Genomic DNA, 13,499 nt, shown 5'->3' on the forward strand with positions numbered 1-13,499 from the left:
GACATTGAAAATGGGTCATGGATGGGTATTCCAGCATGGCAATCACCCAAAACACACAGCCAAGGCAACAAGAAGAAGCACATTAAGGTCCTGGAGTGGCCTAGTCAATCTCCAGACCTTTACCCCATAGAAAATTTGTGGAGGGAGCTGAAGGTTCGAGGTGCCAAATGTCAGCCTCGAAACCTTAATGACTTGGAAAGGATCTGCAAAGAGGAGTGGAACAAAATCCCTCCTGAGATCTGTGCAAACTTGGTGGTTAACTACAAGAAACAGCTGACATCTGTGATTGCCAACAAGGGTTTTGCCACAAGTACTAAGTCATGTTTTGCGAAGGGGTCAAATACTTATTTCACTTATTAAAATGCAAATCAATTTATAACTTTTTTGAAATGTGTTTTTCTGGATTTTTTTTGTTGTTATTCTGTCCCTCACTGTTAAAATAAACCTACCATTACAATTATAGACTGATCATTTCTTTGTCAGTGGGCAAACATACAAAATCAGCAGGGAATCAAATAATGTTTCCCTCACTGTACTACTTTCTATTAAAAAAGATAATTCTAGGTTGCAAAATAGCATGTAGTATTTTTGGAAATTACAGATTCTTCTTGCTTAAAAACCCATCTACTGATAAAATAAACTTAACAATGCTCATTTATTGATAGTTAACTATTTTAATTGTGAAAAACATTGAATGTTACTAAAAGGGCAAAATAAACCAAATTTAGCACTTTACAGTTGTTAATAGTTGTTTGCATTACTGTCTGTATGGAATATTGTTTTACCTTGATTATACAACTTAAAGTATGATAGAACAATTGGAAAAAGGCTGGAATTTTAGACACATGATGGTCATATTCATTCTTATGGGTTTTTATAAAGTTAAGCTATGAGAAAAATACTAGTATTTTGTAACCTTGACTATCTTCACTCCCCTCTGAATTAAATAAGAAGCTTTAACTGGGTGGCCATGACAATCTTGAGGCCAAAGATGCTCTTCCAGTGATCTCAGCTTGATTTAAAACCTTCCATGCATTCTCTTGGCAGCTGTCCTGAGAGTAGCTGGTTCCCTGCAAAAGAGCACAGAAGTCATGAAAGCTATGCAAAATCTAGTAAAAATCCCTGAAATTCAGGCTACAATGAGAGAGCTATCCAAAGAAATGATGAAGGTGAGATTAAAAGTTTATTAAAGTATAATGAGTGTATCATTTACACATTTAACATGTAACAAACTATATGAGAGATGCAAATAAATTTCAAATATGGATTCTCTATTTATGTCTCCTGATTTCATGTTCTCACCTGCCCTTTTCCTTTGTAGATTTAAAATCAGTTCAGAGCGAATGCTTGCCATATATTCTAGTCCATTGAATTGGTGAAGTTAGTTTGGTATAGTTAGATCTTTTAAAGGTGTGATTGGGAGGACTGGTTTCTTATTATCATGTACATATAAATAATATTATGATCTAATTTCTGCACATCCTTTAGGCAGGTATCATAGAAGAAATGCTAGAGGACACTTTTGAAAGTATGGAAGACCAAGAAGAAATGGAAGAGGAAGCAGAGATAGAGATTGACAAAATTTTGTTTGAAATTACTGCTGGTGAGTGAGGGCATAAATGTCCACATAGCTTTACAGGTAATCCTTGAGTTACGAATGTAATGGAGCTTGCCAATTACATTCATAACCCGAGGATTTGTAGGAGTGAATCATGTTACTTGAACGTGATCACTCCCTGCTTTTGCCCATGCATTCGCTAATCAAACGCAGATTAAGTGCATGAGATATCTAGGGTGGAGAAGACTGTGGGGGGGGCTAGTGCTCCCGACCCCCAAGGCCTCCCCCGACCCACTTAGATATCTCATATTTCCCTCTCTTCCCCATCCTGCCCTATTGGGTCACTTATCTCGATGTAGATCTCTCCAGCCTCTCTGCCATGGTTTCACCTTGAGCAAAGGCTTGCCAAGGCCTGCAGAGACGAGAGATCACGTCCCTATAGGCTTCAGTCGAGTTTGCAAAAAGGAGGGTTTCACGTGTTCCTCTGAGCTTTCATTTATGGTGGTAAAGGCTTTGAGGAAAGGCCTTTGCCACTGTAAACAGAGGCCTGGAGGCACGCATGCAGCCCTCCCGGCTTCCATTCTTGGTAGCAAAGGCTTTTTGCAAAGATGGATCTGAGCTTCAGTGCTTCAGGCCTTCCCTCTGTTTGCAAAGCCTTTTGCTGCACCTCTCATCCAGGCCTCCTTTTGTAGAGAACAGAGGCCTAAAATACCGTGAAATCATGTGAGATCGGTAGCACGAGATATAGCACTACTGATCTTACATGATCTTGAGGTACTTTGGGCTTCTATTCTCTGCGAATGCACTGAAGGCCTGAAGCACCAAAGCAGGCCAAGAAATCGAAGGCTCGCTAGATCTTTGCAAGGTGAGTATGCACAGGCCCAGTGTCTGTGGAGACCCAGCAGTGGGGGAGAAAAAAGGGTGAATGTTGCAGTTCCTCTGCGGTCATTCATAATTTATTATGTTTATTATATTTGTATGGATGCCAGAAACTGTTTTGTGAGGGAAGAGGTTGAGCATTATTCACTGTTCCAATTATCAATTATCATGCTGTGTTTTCTCTAACTCAGATGGTAAAATTGTTAGAATTTTGTAATATTGAGATTTCAGCCTTTTAAAACTAGAAACAGACTGCATTACTTTAATACATATACAATTTCAACTTCATTTTGACATAATATTTTCTAATATGAATTTATTCCCAACAGAAGTTTTACATCCTTTATTGACAAGCTGTAGTACTAAAAAAATAAGGAGTAGGAAAATATATTCCAAACAAGACATTTTTATTAAATCCATGTAACAAATAAAAGTAGGCAAAAACAGCTGCTTAAATTAATTGAATCATTTCAATAAGAATCATACTTTCTCTTGCGTTTCTCAAGTCCTCATTTAAGGACTTCAACTCCTATGTTGGCTGGAAAATTTTGGGAACTGAAGTCTGCATATCTTAAGGTAGCCCAGATTAAGAAACACTAATCTAGAGGCTTCTTTAAACTATGTGTTATGAGGAGTATTTTACAACATAAGCATCATAAAAATTACATATAATCTCCTATACAAGTAAAATACATAGAAAATATTTTCTATTTTATCTTTATAGCCTGAGCTGCATGAATAGCACTATGCTTTTAATGTTGCTAAATATTTTTATATTATTTTTCTAGGTTTTTCTTGGCAGTGAAGCATTCTCCTTGTGGAAATTCTTTGTTTCCTATTTGCTTCCAATCATGGTCTAGCTCTGTCTTGGTTGTGGAGTTCTTGTTGCTCTCTGTTTGGTTGCTTTCTTATAGATGTTTCATTACTCAACAATGTAACAACCTAGGAAGGAATGGGGTTTGCTCTCTGTTTATATGAGATGGCTTGTTTTGTTTGTGTTGGTGGGAGTGCTGTTTTCTTCTTGGTAGTTCATTAATTAGGCTATTGTTTACTGTTTGACTGTTAGTCTATTATTAATCCTGATGTTAATATCTGCTTATCAGGGTGATTGTAATCAACTACCAGAACAACAATCAGGCAAGAAAACAGCCAAGCTCAGAAAGCATCAATGATTCCACACTTCACCCTATTTGTTCAGATTTTCAGATGTTCTTTTCTGTCTTCATAATATTCTTTCTCTTAATATTTGGTTCTCACATAATAGGTCCTTGCCAGTTTGTTGGGATATAAGGGGCCTCTTTAGGGAACCAGTGACCATGTTTTTTCTACTAAATTTTTCCAAGCTTCTTTGCTCAAATGCTCATGCCATCTTTATACCATTTGGTTATTTGAACAGTTGGACTCATCCCAAGATATCTTTAAATTTTAATTTTGCAGAGTGATAGGCAGTGTTTTTAGAATGAAATCATCATCATTGGTTCCTTTTCTTGAGTGCATTGGGCAGCAAGATTCTTCCAACGAATCCTATCCGCATATAATGAATTAATTAATTTGAAATCTATTCTCAACTCCCAAAGCTATATCATGCAGAAAGAGTTGTTGATGGCAGGCTATAGTTCTAAAGATTAAAATTGATTAACTGAGTTGTACTCAGAACAAATTGTGTTAATAGGGAGAGGGGGAATGACAGCTTTCAATAAAACAGGTAGTTCTAACTGTTGGTTATGAAGTTTTTATTATGTTTAGTCAGATTTTTACAAGGCTTTCATGCATAATTTTAGCTATTATCTTAAGTGCCTTAGATTGTTTTGCCTGAACATTTAAGGCCCCTACTTTCTGTGGGTTGCTGATAGCTCCCAAATGTATCTACTCTAGGGGAGGGGCAATACTTGCATTGAAACTGGTTCATTAACAGGATGAGGCTGATATTTCCTTTTGAACAATATTTAAAAGAAGCACTATACAGGAAGGGATTTTTTTAGATTTTTTTTATCCCACCCTTATTGTTTTTATAAATAAATCAAGGTAGTGAACATACTCCTTTCTCCTTTCCTCACAACAACCCTGTGAGGTGGCTTGGACTGAAAGTGAGTGACTGGACCGAACACATCCAGTTAGTTTTCGTTTCCTGATTTCTAGCTACATGCCTTAACCATTAGATCAAACTAGTTTTAAGATGATCCTTTCTATATTGCAGTGTTTCTTTTTGTTGCTCAGCTGCTTGCTTTGATTTATTTCTGCAGGAGCCTTGGGCAAAGCACCTAGTAAGGTTACAGATGCCCTTCCAGAGCAGGAGCCTGAAGGGGCCACAGCAGCTGTTGTAGATGATGAAGAAGAAGATATTGAAGCCATGCAGTCAAGATTAGCTACACTTCGTAGCTAAAAGGAAACAGTTGCATAGCTGGGTTCATCTCGCCATAGGCAATTCTGTCATGCCTTTATAATGTAAATCTTCCTACAGACGTTTTTCCTGTATATATTCTATTTTTTGTGCGCTTATGTTCAGAAATATTTTTTTTAACCCTTTTTGCCATATCAATGTATGTCAGGTCAAAACCTCTCTGACACAATAAAGAGAATCTAGTATATTGTCAAACAAAATAAAATATGTATGATTTACCTACGATTTCCTCAAATTCATTTTTTTAGTTTGAACATACCACAGTAGCATTATACAGATTTTTAAAGTACTAACTGGATTTTAATAAACAGCTTTTAATGCTTATTACAGTCTCAGGTGAGAATAATAAAAGAACGGTAATAGTTCATTACAAATAAATAATGGAATTGAAAATTGGTTGACTCCTTCTTCTTTGTGACAGCCCCTAAAATATTGGAACACTGCTATCATGTCACCAATAGTCATTTTCACTAGACTAGCCAGATCCAATTCCTGCAACCATTCTTCATATGTTTTAGCTTCCATCCCCCAAATCATCTTTGTGGCTCTCTTAAAGCAAGCTGGCAGGACTTTAATGACTTGTTTTTTCTACTTTGTGTACATTTATTTGTTCTTTATTTTTCATAGATTTCTCAGTAAAGCTTGAAATCTGTGTGTGACCTGAGATAGGATAGAAGGATCTAAGGCAGGGGTGTCAAACTCAATTTCACTGCGGTTGCCCTTGGGTCTGGGTGGGTATGGCCAGGGTGGGTGTGGCCTACTGGGTGGGCGTGGATGGAGTGAGTGTGGCCTACTGGATGGGCATGGCCAGCTCTACATCGTTTGTGTCAAGGGTGCCTGTGGGGGCCTGGGCAGGAGTGGGACAGATATGAGGGTCTCTGGCAGAAGGGGGTGGGACCGGAGCAAGTGCCAAGGAATGGTTCACTGGAGGAGCCTCACTGTTCCTCTCAGGCCATGCGGGGGGGGGGGGGTTGGATGGTGCCACGGGCTTCCTGGAGCCCTGGGAAGCAGAGGTCAAATGCCCAGCCTGGCCGTCAAGCATCCGCAGCACCAAGCCCAGCCCCAGTTCCCCAAGAGGGTGCCCAGCTGCATTTACCTCCTCCTCAAGGCTGCTGCTGCTGTGCTTGCTCTCCTTAGCCAAGTTGCTCATGATAGGTACAAGGGCAAAGTCAGAGGCCCATTCCCTCTCCATGGGATGAGATCCTGCTTTGTATCCAAAGCTTCCTTAGCAATAGGATGGGAGACCCCCGGGATAGGCCGGGGGAGGGGGCAAGGGGATGGTGAAAGGGTAGCAGGGCAGGACTAAGGTAGGATTTCCCTCAGACCCTCCCTCTCTTTTCCTTCTTTCCTTCCTTTTTTCCTAAGTACACAGTGGTGGGGAAATATTTGAGATGAGGGAGGAAGAAAAACAGGCAAGAAACGCAGCTGGAGAGGTGTCACCCTTTGTGAGGAATGAAGAAATACACCATCGCCTGGAAGCGGCCAGCGCGATGGTGCATTTCTTCATTCCTCACAAAGGTGACCCCTCTATGCACCCAGGGGGCGGGGGTGACATGGCAGGGGCTGGTTCCTTGCTGTTTCCAGACAGCCTTGTGGAGCTAAAACTGAATGCGTTTCAGCATAGACGGACACCATAAAATTGTACATTGGCTCCCGGCCAGCCAGGGCCAGGGCAACAGGGGCCATTCCCTCACTGTTTCCAGGATGGCTTCGCAGGCCACATGAAACCACTTCGTGGACCACATCCATGCCCCGGGCCTTGTGTTTGACATGTCTGATCTAAGGGGCTATCAAGTCCAATCTCCTGCACACTGCAATGTTTCTGAAATCAATTGTTTGTTAGAATTTTCACACAGGATTGTTGGTGAAACATTTCCACCCATTTAATAAAATAGGAATCCATATCTACTCATCATTGCTTAAGAAATTAATTTGGATCATATCAAAAGTTTTTCAGCGAGTAAAAATAACAGCAGAGCAGAGTTAATTCTATTTCTTTTTTTCAAACTTTTTTTTATTAATTTTCTATTATTACATTTGATTAGTGCTTAGTAGTTGTCTGGATTTGTTTGTTTGCTTGGCTCACCTTTATGAAGGTAGCAGTCTCCATCCTGATCCTGAGTTAAAATGCCCTATAAATCAGATCAGATAGATAAACTCAATGGAAATGATTTCATAACAAAAATATATTTATTCAGAGAGATTACTTGCATTTATGCTGGTGGCTTCTGGACAAATACATCTCCGTTCATCCCCATAGGTGAAAGAATGATGCTCTCTCCATACCATCTTTATAGCGTTAAAGCAGGGTTATCTGGTGACATCCGATGGTCCATGCTTCTCTCAGACAAAGGCATTCTAATCTGGCTTGTGTCCAGGAAGTCTCCCAATGCCCTTTAGAAACTCTTCCCACTGACCCATTAACATGGGATCATTGACTAACTAAACTACATTTCCCATAATCCACCTCTTAAGGAGATAGCACTTAACCTATAAATGCCAGATATTCTAACATACAGATACATGCTCTCTAGTTAGGGTTACATAGAGTTATACGATTCAGAACACTCCCTGCTTGGAAATTTACATTTCCACTACTAACTAACTGAAATAGCAAAAAACATAGCATTAAGGCATGCAATACTTATTGCTGGTTAACTTGTGACTAAATAGGTAAAATATAGTATCAAACATGCATAACTATAAAGTGAAGATAAAACATGCACAAATATAACAGAATAAGCAAGTGTTACATCGAACAATGCATAAACACAAATACATAGTTTGAGGTTTGATCTTCTGGTTCAGTCTTTGTCAGCAACAGGACCAAATCGGTGATCAGCCTGGCACAAGAGTCTTTGAGTCACGACCTGACTCACGTGGCTTCACGATTTGGAACTCAGCGTAACTAACTAAACTACATTTCCCATAATCCATCTCTTAAGTAGACAGCACTTAACCCAATAAATGCCAGATATTCTAACATACAGATACATGCTCTCTAGTTAGGGTTACATAGAGTTATACGATCCAGAACAGTCTCCCAGGATCACATGACCGTTTGTGACCTTTTCTATTGGCTTCCCACAAGCAAGTCAGTGGGGAAGCTGGCAGGGAAAGTCAAAATTTGCTCCAGTAATTCACTTGCGCCCTCACCTTCCTAGTAGCAACCAGCCCCAGTGTCACCATGTTCATGCTTCACATATCCAAGTCCACCCACTGGCAGGCATTTCTGACCCCATCGTGCTCATGGATCACCCATGCAATCTCCACTGCCTGGCCGCAGCCATCACCAGCATCACTGGTTGTGATTGCAGTGTTCTGCAGTCATGTGACAGCGATTTACAATGATTTTGCTGGCTTTTACTGTAGCTTTTTGGGCCTGCAAAAAAATTATCATAGGAATGGATGGACCTGCTTTATGACCACCATATTCATTTTATGTCCATCACAAAAAAGATCATAAAATTGAGCTGGTCAAGTTGATGCCTTGACTTATGACAGTCATGACTGATGACAGAAATTCCAGGTTCTGTTATAATTCTTTAAATCAAAAACTATCTGTAGTAAAAACTGATTTCTTGTGAAAGCATGATTTCACCATGGAAACCCTGAGCAACTGTATTTGCATTTGTATTAGTGTAAGAATTTATGTTGCTTTCTATTTGGAGGATCTTCATTCAACCTTTTTCCTAGAGAGGCAGTACATGTGATTAAATATTTATGATTTGCAATTGCAAAATAAAATACAGTTGTTTTCTTACCAACTGCTAGGTGAAGAAGAAATACTTGGAAATTATTACTTCCATGTAGCCCTTCCCTAAATCATCATACTTCATGTTGATTGGGCAATTGGGGCTTTAGTTGGCTAACAAAAATAGCATAATTGGAGGTAGTTCTGAAATTGGTGGCTATAGTCATTTATGAATTTGGGGAGGAATGATCCCAGCAGATAAGAGGAGCTCTGTACTGGCAGATCAGAACCCACGTTTCAGATAGCCTATGAAATTTGCAAACTAAATAAAAAACATTCTCTTTCCAGCCTATTGAAGGTTTTTCAAAGAATAAAGGCAACTAATAAGCAATTAATCAAATCATTGAATACAAACAATGCTAGTATGAAAATGCTATAATTACATAACTGATGTTTTCATTAACAAAACTGTAAATGCTAAAGAAAAAATTAGCAAAGGAATAAATTGGAATTATACCCAGAGAAAAAAAGGTCTGCCAAGGCCCTTCCAGATCTCGCACAGCCAAAATTCTCCATATGCTCACTACCTGATAGTTATTTCCCATAACCCAGTGTTTCTCAATCCAATTCTGGGAGTTGATGCCCACACCTTAAAGTTGCTGAGATTGAAAAATAATCCTAACCGATGGAACCCGCGATCATGTAACCAGAGATGTCCTGACCGCGCCCAGCCGACAGATTTGGCGGGCTTCAGCGTGGCATCAGCGGCAGGACAAAGGCTATAGCCGCTTGTTTTACCATTTCTCCCCGGGCGCTACGGCTGTGAGAAATCGGCAAGACAGACCGGGAAAACACCTTTCCAAAGCCTGCACCGGGACGCACATCTTCGTAAAGCGCACGGCGCTCGACTGCTTCTGCTTTGGATTCCAGCCACCGCCACTGCCAGACGGAGATGCGCAGGAATTGGGGGAAAAATGGGATGACTCAGCGACCGCCTCCCCCCCCCCCCGGATCAGGTTGGAGAGTGGTTCATCCCCGACTTGGTGTTCTTTGTAGCTGCCCGACTGAAGGGCCGCGGAAGACCGAAGACGGCAGCTTCGGAGACAGCGTTAGAGAAGTGCTCTCTCTTGAAGATTGGGAGAATAGCATCGTCGTCGAAGGAAAGGGGCCCTAAAGCCAACAGAAGCAATAGGAGCCGTCCCACGAAGTGGGCGTTCGCCGTGGCAGAGGCCATGGAAGACTCCAAGCCCTGCTTAGCCGAAATTTTATGAAAGCCGGGTCCGGACTTGAAGGAAAATCTCTTGGGATCCGAGTTTCTCCAAACACACATACTTCCTCGGTTGTGGGAAAAGTGGGTGCATGTTTGGTGAGGGTATACGGAAGTTTCGGCTAGGCCCGTTGGAATATCACACACACACACACCAAACGGAATACGGAATGCTTCAGAGACTCAGATGGACATCTCAGACACTAAACAAATACTATACAATTCATATACATTGTGATATAATTACAATCATGATAAAAACAATACTTTTTATATTATCATATACAGTATTTACAACCCATGGCTCTGCCATCTGATTTTTCTAATAAGATTTACAACAGGATAGTCCCATCCCTAAGACTTTTTGCACTTCTCTCCTGAGGATTGCACAAGCAAAACTTGGGGGTGGAAGTCTAGAATAAAAGGAACATCACATCTGGCAGTAGATTGCTCAATGCCTGGAGGAATAATGCTGAAGCTTAGCTGGCACCCTGGAGACTATGTTTATTACAGGAACATCTCATTTTTTCTCAAATTTCCGGAGTTTTGAGATCAAGTTATAAGTGCTCTCAGAAAATGACTATTGTCTAACCTTGGGAATGAGCAAGTGTGTTTTTCTGTGCGAGTGTAAGTGTATTTTCCAATTTTTAAGCAGCTGCCAGAGAAAGTATGGGAGTCACACTATGCCTAGTTGTTAGAAGGTAAAATGATGAGCTTGTTCCCTGTCATTCCATGTAATCTTCATTTTTAATAAAACAATTCATGCCACTCACATGATTAATTTCCTACCTACTGACCACATGGCTTTTTCCCCCCTCCTAAAATGGTGGTAAGGTTGTACCATGAACCTGCTATCTCTTTCTTTTATAGACAGATATGCATGCTGGAGCTTCAGAAGTAATGGTTGCAGTTACTAAAATAGTTTTTGGTATAATGCTGAATTCAGGCAGAGAGAAAACAAGCACATTTTACTGCAGCAACTATGAATGATTACGAAAATAACTTCAATAAGAACAATGCATAGACTATGAGGTATATTCTTGGCATCAAAAGATGGAAACAAGAAGAGAGGGAAAATCCTAGGAGGAAAAAAGTCACTATCTGAAGCTATGGATGGTTAGCCAGCTTTAAAAGTGATCCATAAGTGCAATTTTTATACTTTACAATTGCTTGGTAAATGCTGTACCCTTTATAACGCCTTGGTAAACTATGACCTAGCATAAAAATCTCAACCAACACGTGTCCTTAGCGATTCTACTACTGGAGTTACCTCTAAGAAACATGTAATAGCAACCTCCATGTGTAGCTGAAAAACGTGTAGATGGTAAACGGTGAAGTTCGTACAAAAAACCATGCTTAAGACAACTTATAGCTTTCTATAGTGTTGATGATTGTCTCAGTCGGGCATATCAATTGCTTCGGACTGGCCATATACTGCAGTCATGAAAGCAAAGGGGCTGCTTGTTTTCGTTGCCCATCTCCAAGGGTGGTAATCTTAAGATCGATCACTTGAGCGATGCGCCTTTTCTCAGAGGAAGAGGAATAGCAAAGGGACAGACAGAGATCCCGAGAACAGGTGCTAAAGCTGTCCCAGCCTTGCGGGCGAGGTTAGGATCCCACATCTGAGCGAGTGCCTGCTACTGTTTCCGGCCGCTCCCTAGTGAGGCTGCGCGCTAGATGCCGAATGGCTGAGACGCCTGCTCTGCTCATTCTAGCGACTGCGGACCGACCGACTCGAGCCCGGGGAAAATCCTATCCCCGTCTTGCTGTCACCCAAGTCCTGCAGCGCCATGGTTTCCTGGATCATCTCCAGACTAGTGGTGTGAGTACCAACTTGGGGTGGGTCTCGACCTGCGGTTTTCCCCGAAGACCGGTCGTTGCACAGTGAAAGCAGCTTTAGTGGTGCTTTTGGGGTCTGCCCATTTGTGTGCCCGTGTAGTTTCCACCGAATGCAACGGCTAATAAGATCTGCTCAGGCACACCAGCCATCTAAATTTAGCAGTTCGTGCGCTGTTGCCTGTCCCTGTTTTTCTTGTAGAGCAGCAGTCGAGATCAGCAGTGAGACTTAAAGCAGATTGTTTTATTCGAGCGAAATGTGTACTATACATGGGTTGAAATAGTGACTGACTATCCTTACCTTAGATTTAGCCATATACGCAGAAAGAGGTAGGGATCCGTTTGAAGCTGCAACAGAAGAAGGCGGCTTTTCGGTATTCCCTTTGGCAAATGCAACCGGGTATAGAGAGAGGGAAAAAGAAGGAAAAAACGAGTCTTGAAAAAGGGCAGGGAAAATCAACGCTTTGTTATTAGAAATAGCTACCGTATTTCTGTCTCACCTACCAGAGGGCGCTATCTGGAACGGTCCTTGAGTGATGGGAGTGGGGAAAAAAGTCTTAATTTTTCTCTTGTAAATTAGTGCTCACTTTACAAAATGCATTAGGTTTTCTCCCTTAACAGAAAAGAACCGATCTCGAGGACACCTAAATCTAGGAGGAGAAATTGAAGGGCGTCGGCTTTTGTTTTTTTTGGGGGGGGGGCTGCTATTTCATGGAAGGTGGGAGATGCTGGTACAGGAATTTGAGGCATTCTCTCTGGGAAACAAACAATAGAAACCATTTCCAGAGAACCCTCTAAAACTAAGGCTTTCTTAGGAGAGACAGGCAGCAGGGGGAAAAAAGGAAAAGAATTTGTGCTCCTAAAACGTAAAAAAAAAAAAAAAAAAAAAACCAAAAAAACCCCGAGAGCCAATTTTTCTTGTAGATGTTTTTTTTTTTTTGAATGGAAGTCTTCCTAGGGCTTACTGAAATTCTGGGGACTCTTTAATGTTGGAGGTCCAATGCCTTTGTTTGTTTGTTTGAACTAGATTGATTGAGCACCTCCCTCAACCCAGACCAATGTGTCTGGGCCATAAATGCTAGCGGGGGTGATGGGAGTTGGAGTCCAACTCACCTGAAGGGCCTGGGGAAGATTAGTGGAATTAGCTGTCTTCAGTAGAACCAGTCACTGTCCAGCAGTTTCAAAGATAGGAGGATGGTGAGATTGTCTTTTTACTTCCTCTCTGAAAGAGTCAAGAGCCTTTCAATGACACACCATACATTTTAGTGACAAAGCATTCCAAAGGCTGCAGAAAAGAAGCTGGCAAGTTCTATTGATACATCTGCAGCTGCTACTTTCTGTGGTTAGATGTTCATTTTATAGCTGTTTTTTAAACAATAGGAGTGTTTTGCTGATCTTTGGTTTAAGCAATGTGATGACATTTCAGTCATTGTTGCTGCAGATCTGTTTTTTCCATTTCCCTCCTTTCCCCCAAATTTTACATAGTCTTGCTGCTTAACTTTACAATTCTATTTCTGCATCTTTTTCATAGTTTAATATACTTTCTGGTTTGATTTTTTTTTTAAACTCAGGCTCACTTTACAACATCTGGAAGATGTAGATTAGTGGGGCTGTTTTTCCCCTTACAGGAAGACTGTTTGAAAACATGTGAGTTGATAATGGAGTTCTAAGAAACAAAGGCAAATTGAACAAATATTGTAATCATGAGATCTTTCCTATATGTAGGGAGGAAGGAGCAATATATGTTATTATTATTCTTTGTTAGATACAATTTACTGAAAGAAAATGTATCCTTGTTTGAGATGTAACATTAGGACTTAGAAGAGTAAAAATGTGAGGCATTCTCTTGATTATGCAAAATAGC

The 13,499-nt window shown here is 40.8% G+C and overlaps 2 protein-coding genes across 8 annotated transcripts in view; both read left to right on the forward strand.

Annotated features, from left to right (window-relative positions):
• Positions 1–5,060, forward strand: part of LOC120302626 (charged multivesicular body protein 3) — a 47,070-nt gene extending 42,010 nt beyond the window's left edge. For 2 of the 3 annotated variants that reach the window (XM_039331337.1, XM_039331335.1), the window contains 3 exons: positions 1,048–1,169; positions 1,489–1,603; positions 4,681–5,060. In XM_039331337.1, the coding sequence (XP_039187271.1) occupies positions 1,048–1,169; positions 1,489–1,603; positions 4,681–4,820 (377 nt within the window). In that variant the 3' untranslated portion in view covers positions 4,821–5,060. The remainder of the gene's footprint in view (positions 1–1,047; positions 1,170–1,488; positions 1,604–4,680) is intronic. The other variant, XM_039331336.1, reaches the window with a different exon arrangement.
• Positions 5,061–11,084: 6,024 nt separating this feature from the next.
• The window catches only part of REEP1 (receptor accessory protein 1), an 87,987-nt gene continuing 85,572 nt past the window's right edge, over positions 11,085–13,499 (forward strand). The window contains exon 1 of one of the 5 annotated variants that reach the window (XR_005555191.1): positions 11,085–11,621. Coding sequence is in view for 4 of the 5 variants with exons in the window: in XM_039331484.1 (XP_039187418.1) it covers positions 11,590–11,621 (32 nt within the window). In the remaining variant the exon portion in view is untranslated. The remainder of the gene's footprint in view (positions 11,622–13,499) is intronic. The other 4 variants (XM_039331484.1, XM_039331481.1, XM_039331480.1 and 1 more) reach the window with 4 other exon arrangements.

This window comes from Crotalus tigris, unplaced genomic scaffold (assembly GCF_016545835.1).
Source record: "Crotalus tigris isolate CLP2741 ecotype Arizona unplaced genomic scaffold, ASM1654583v1 scf7180000024437.13266115, whole genome shotgun sequence".
In the NCBI taxonomy this organism is placed as follows: domain Eukaryota; kingdom Metazoa; phylum Chordata; class Lepidosauria; order Squamata; family Viperidae; genus Crotalus; species Crotalus tigris.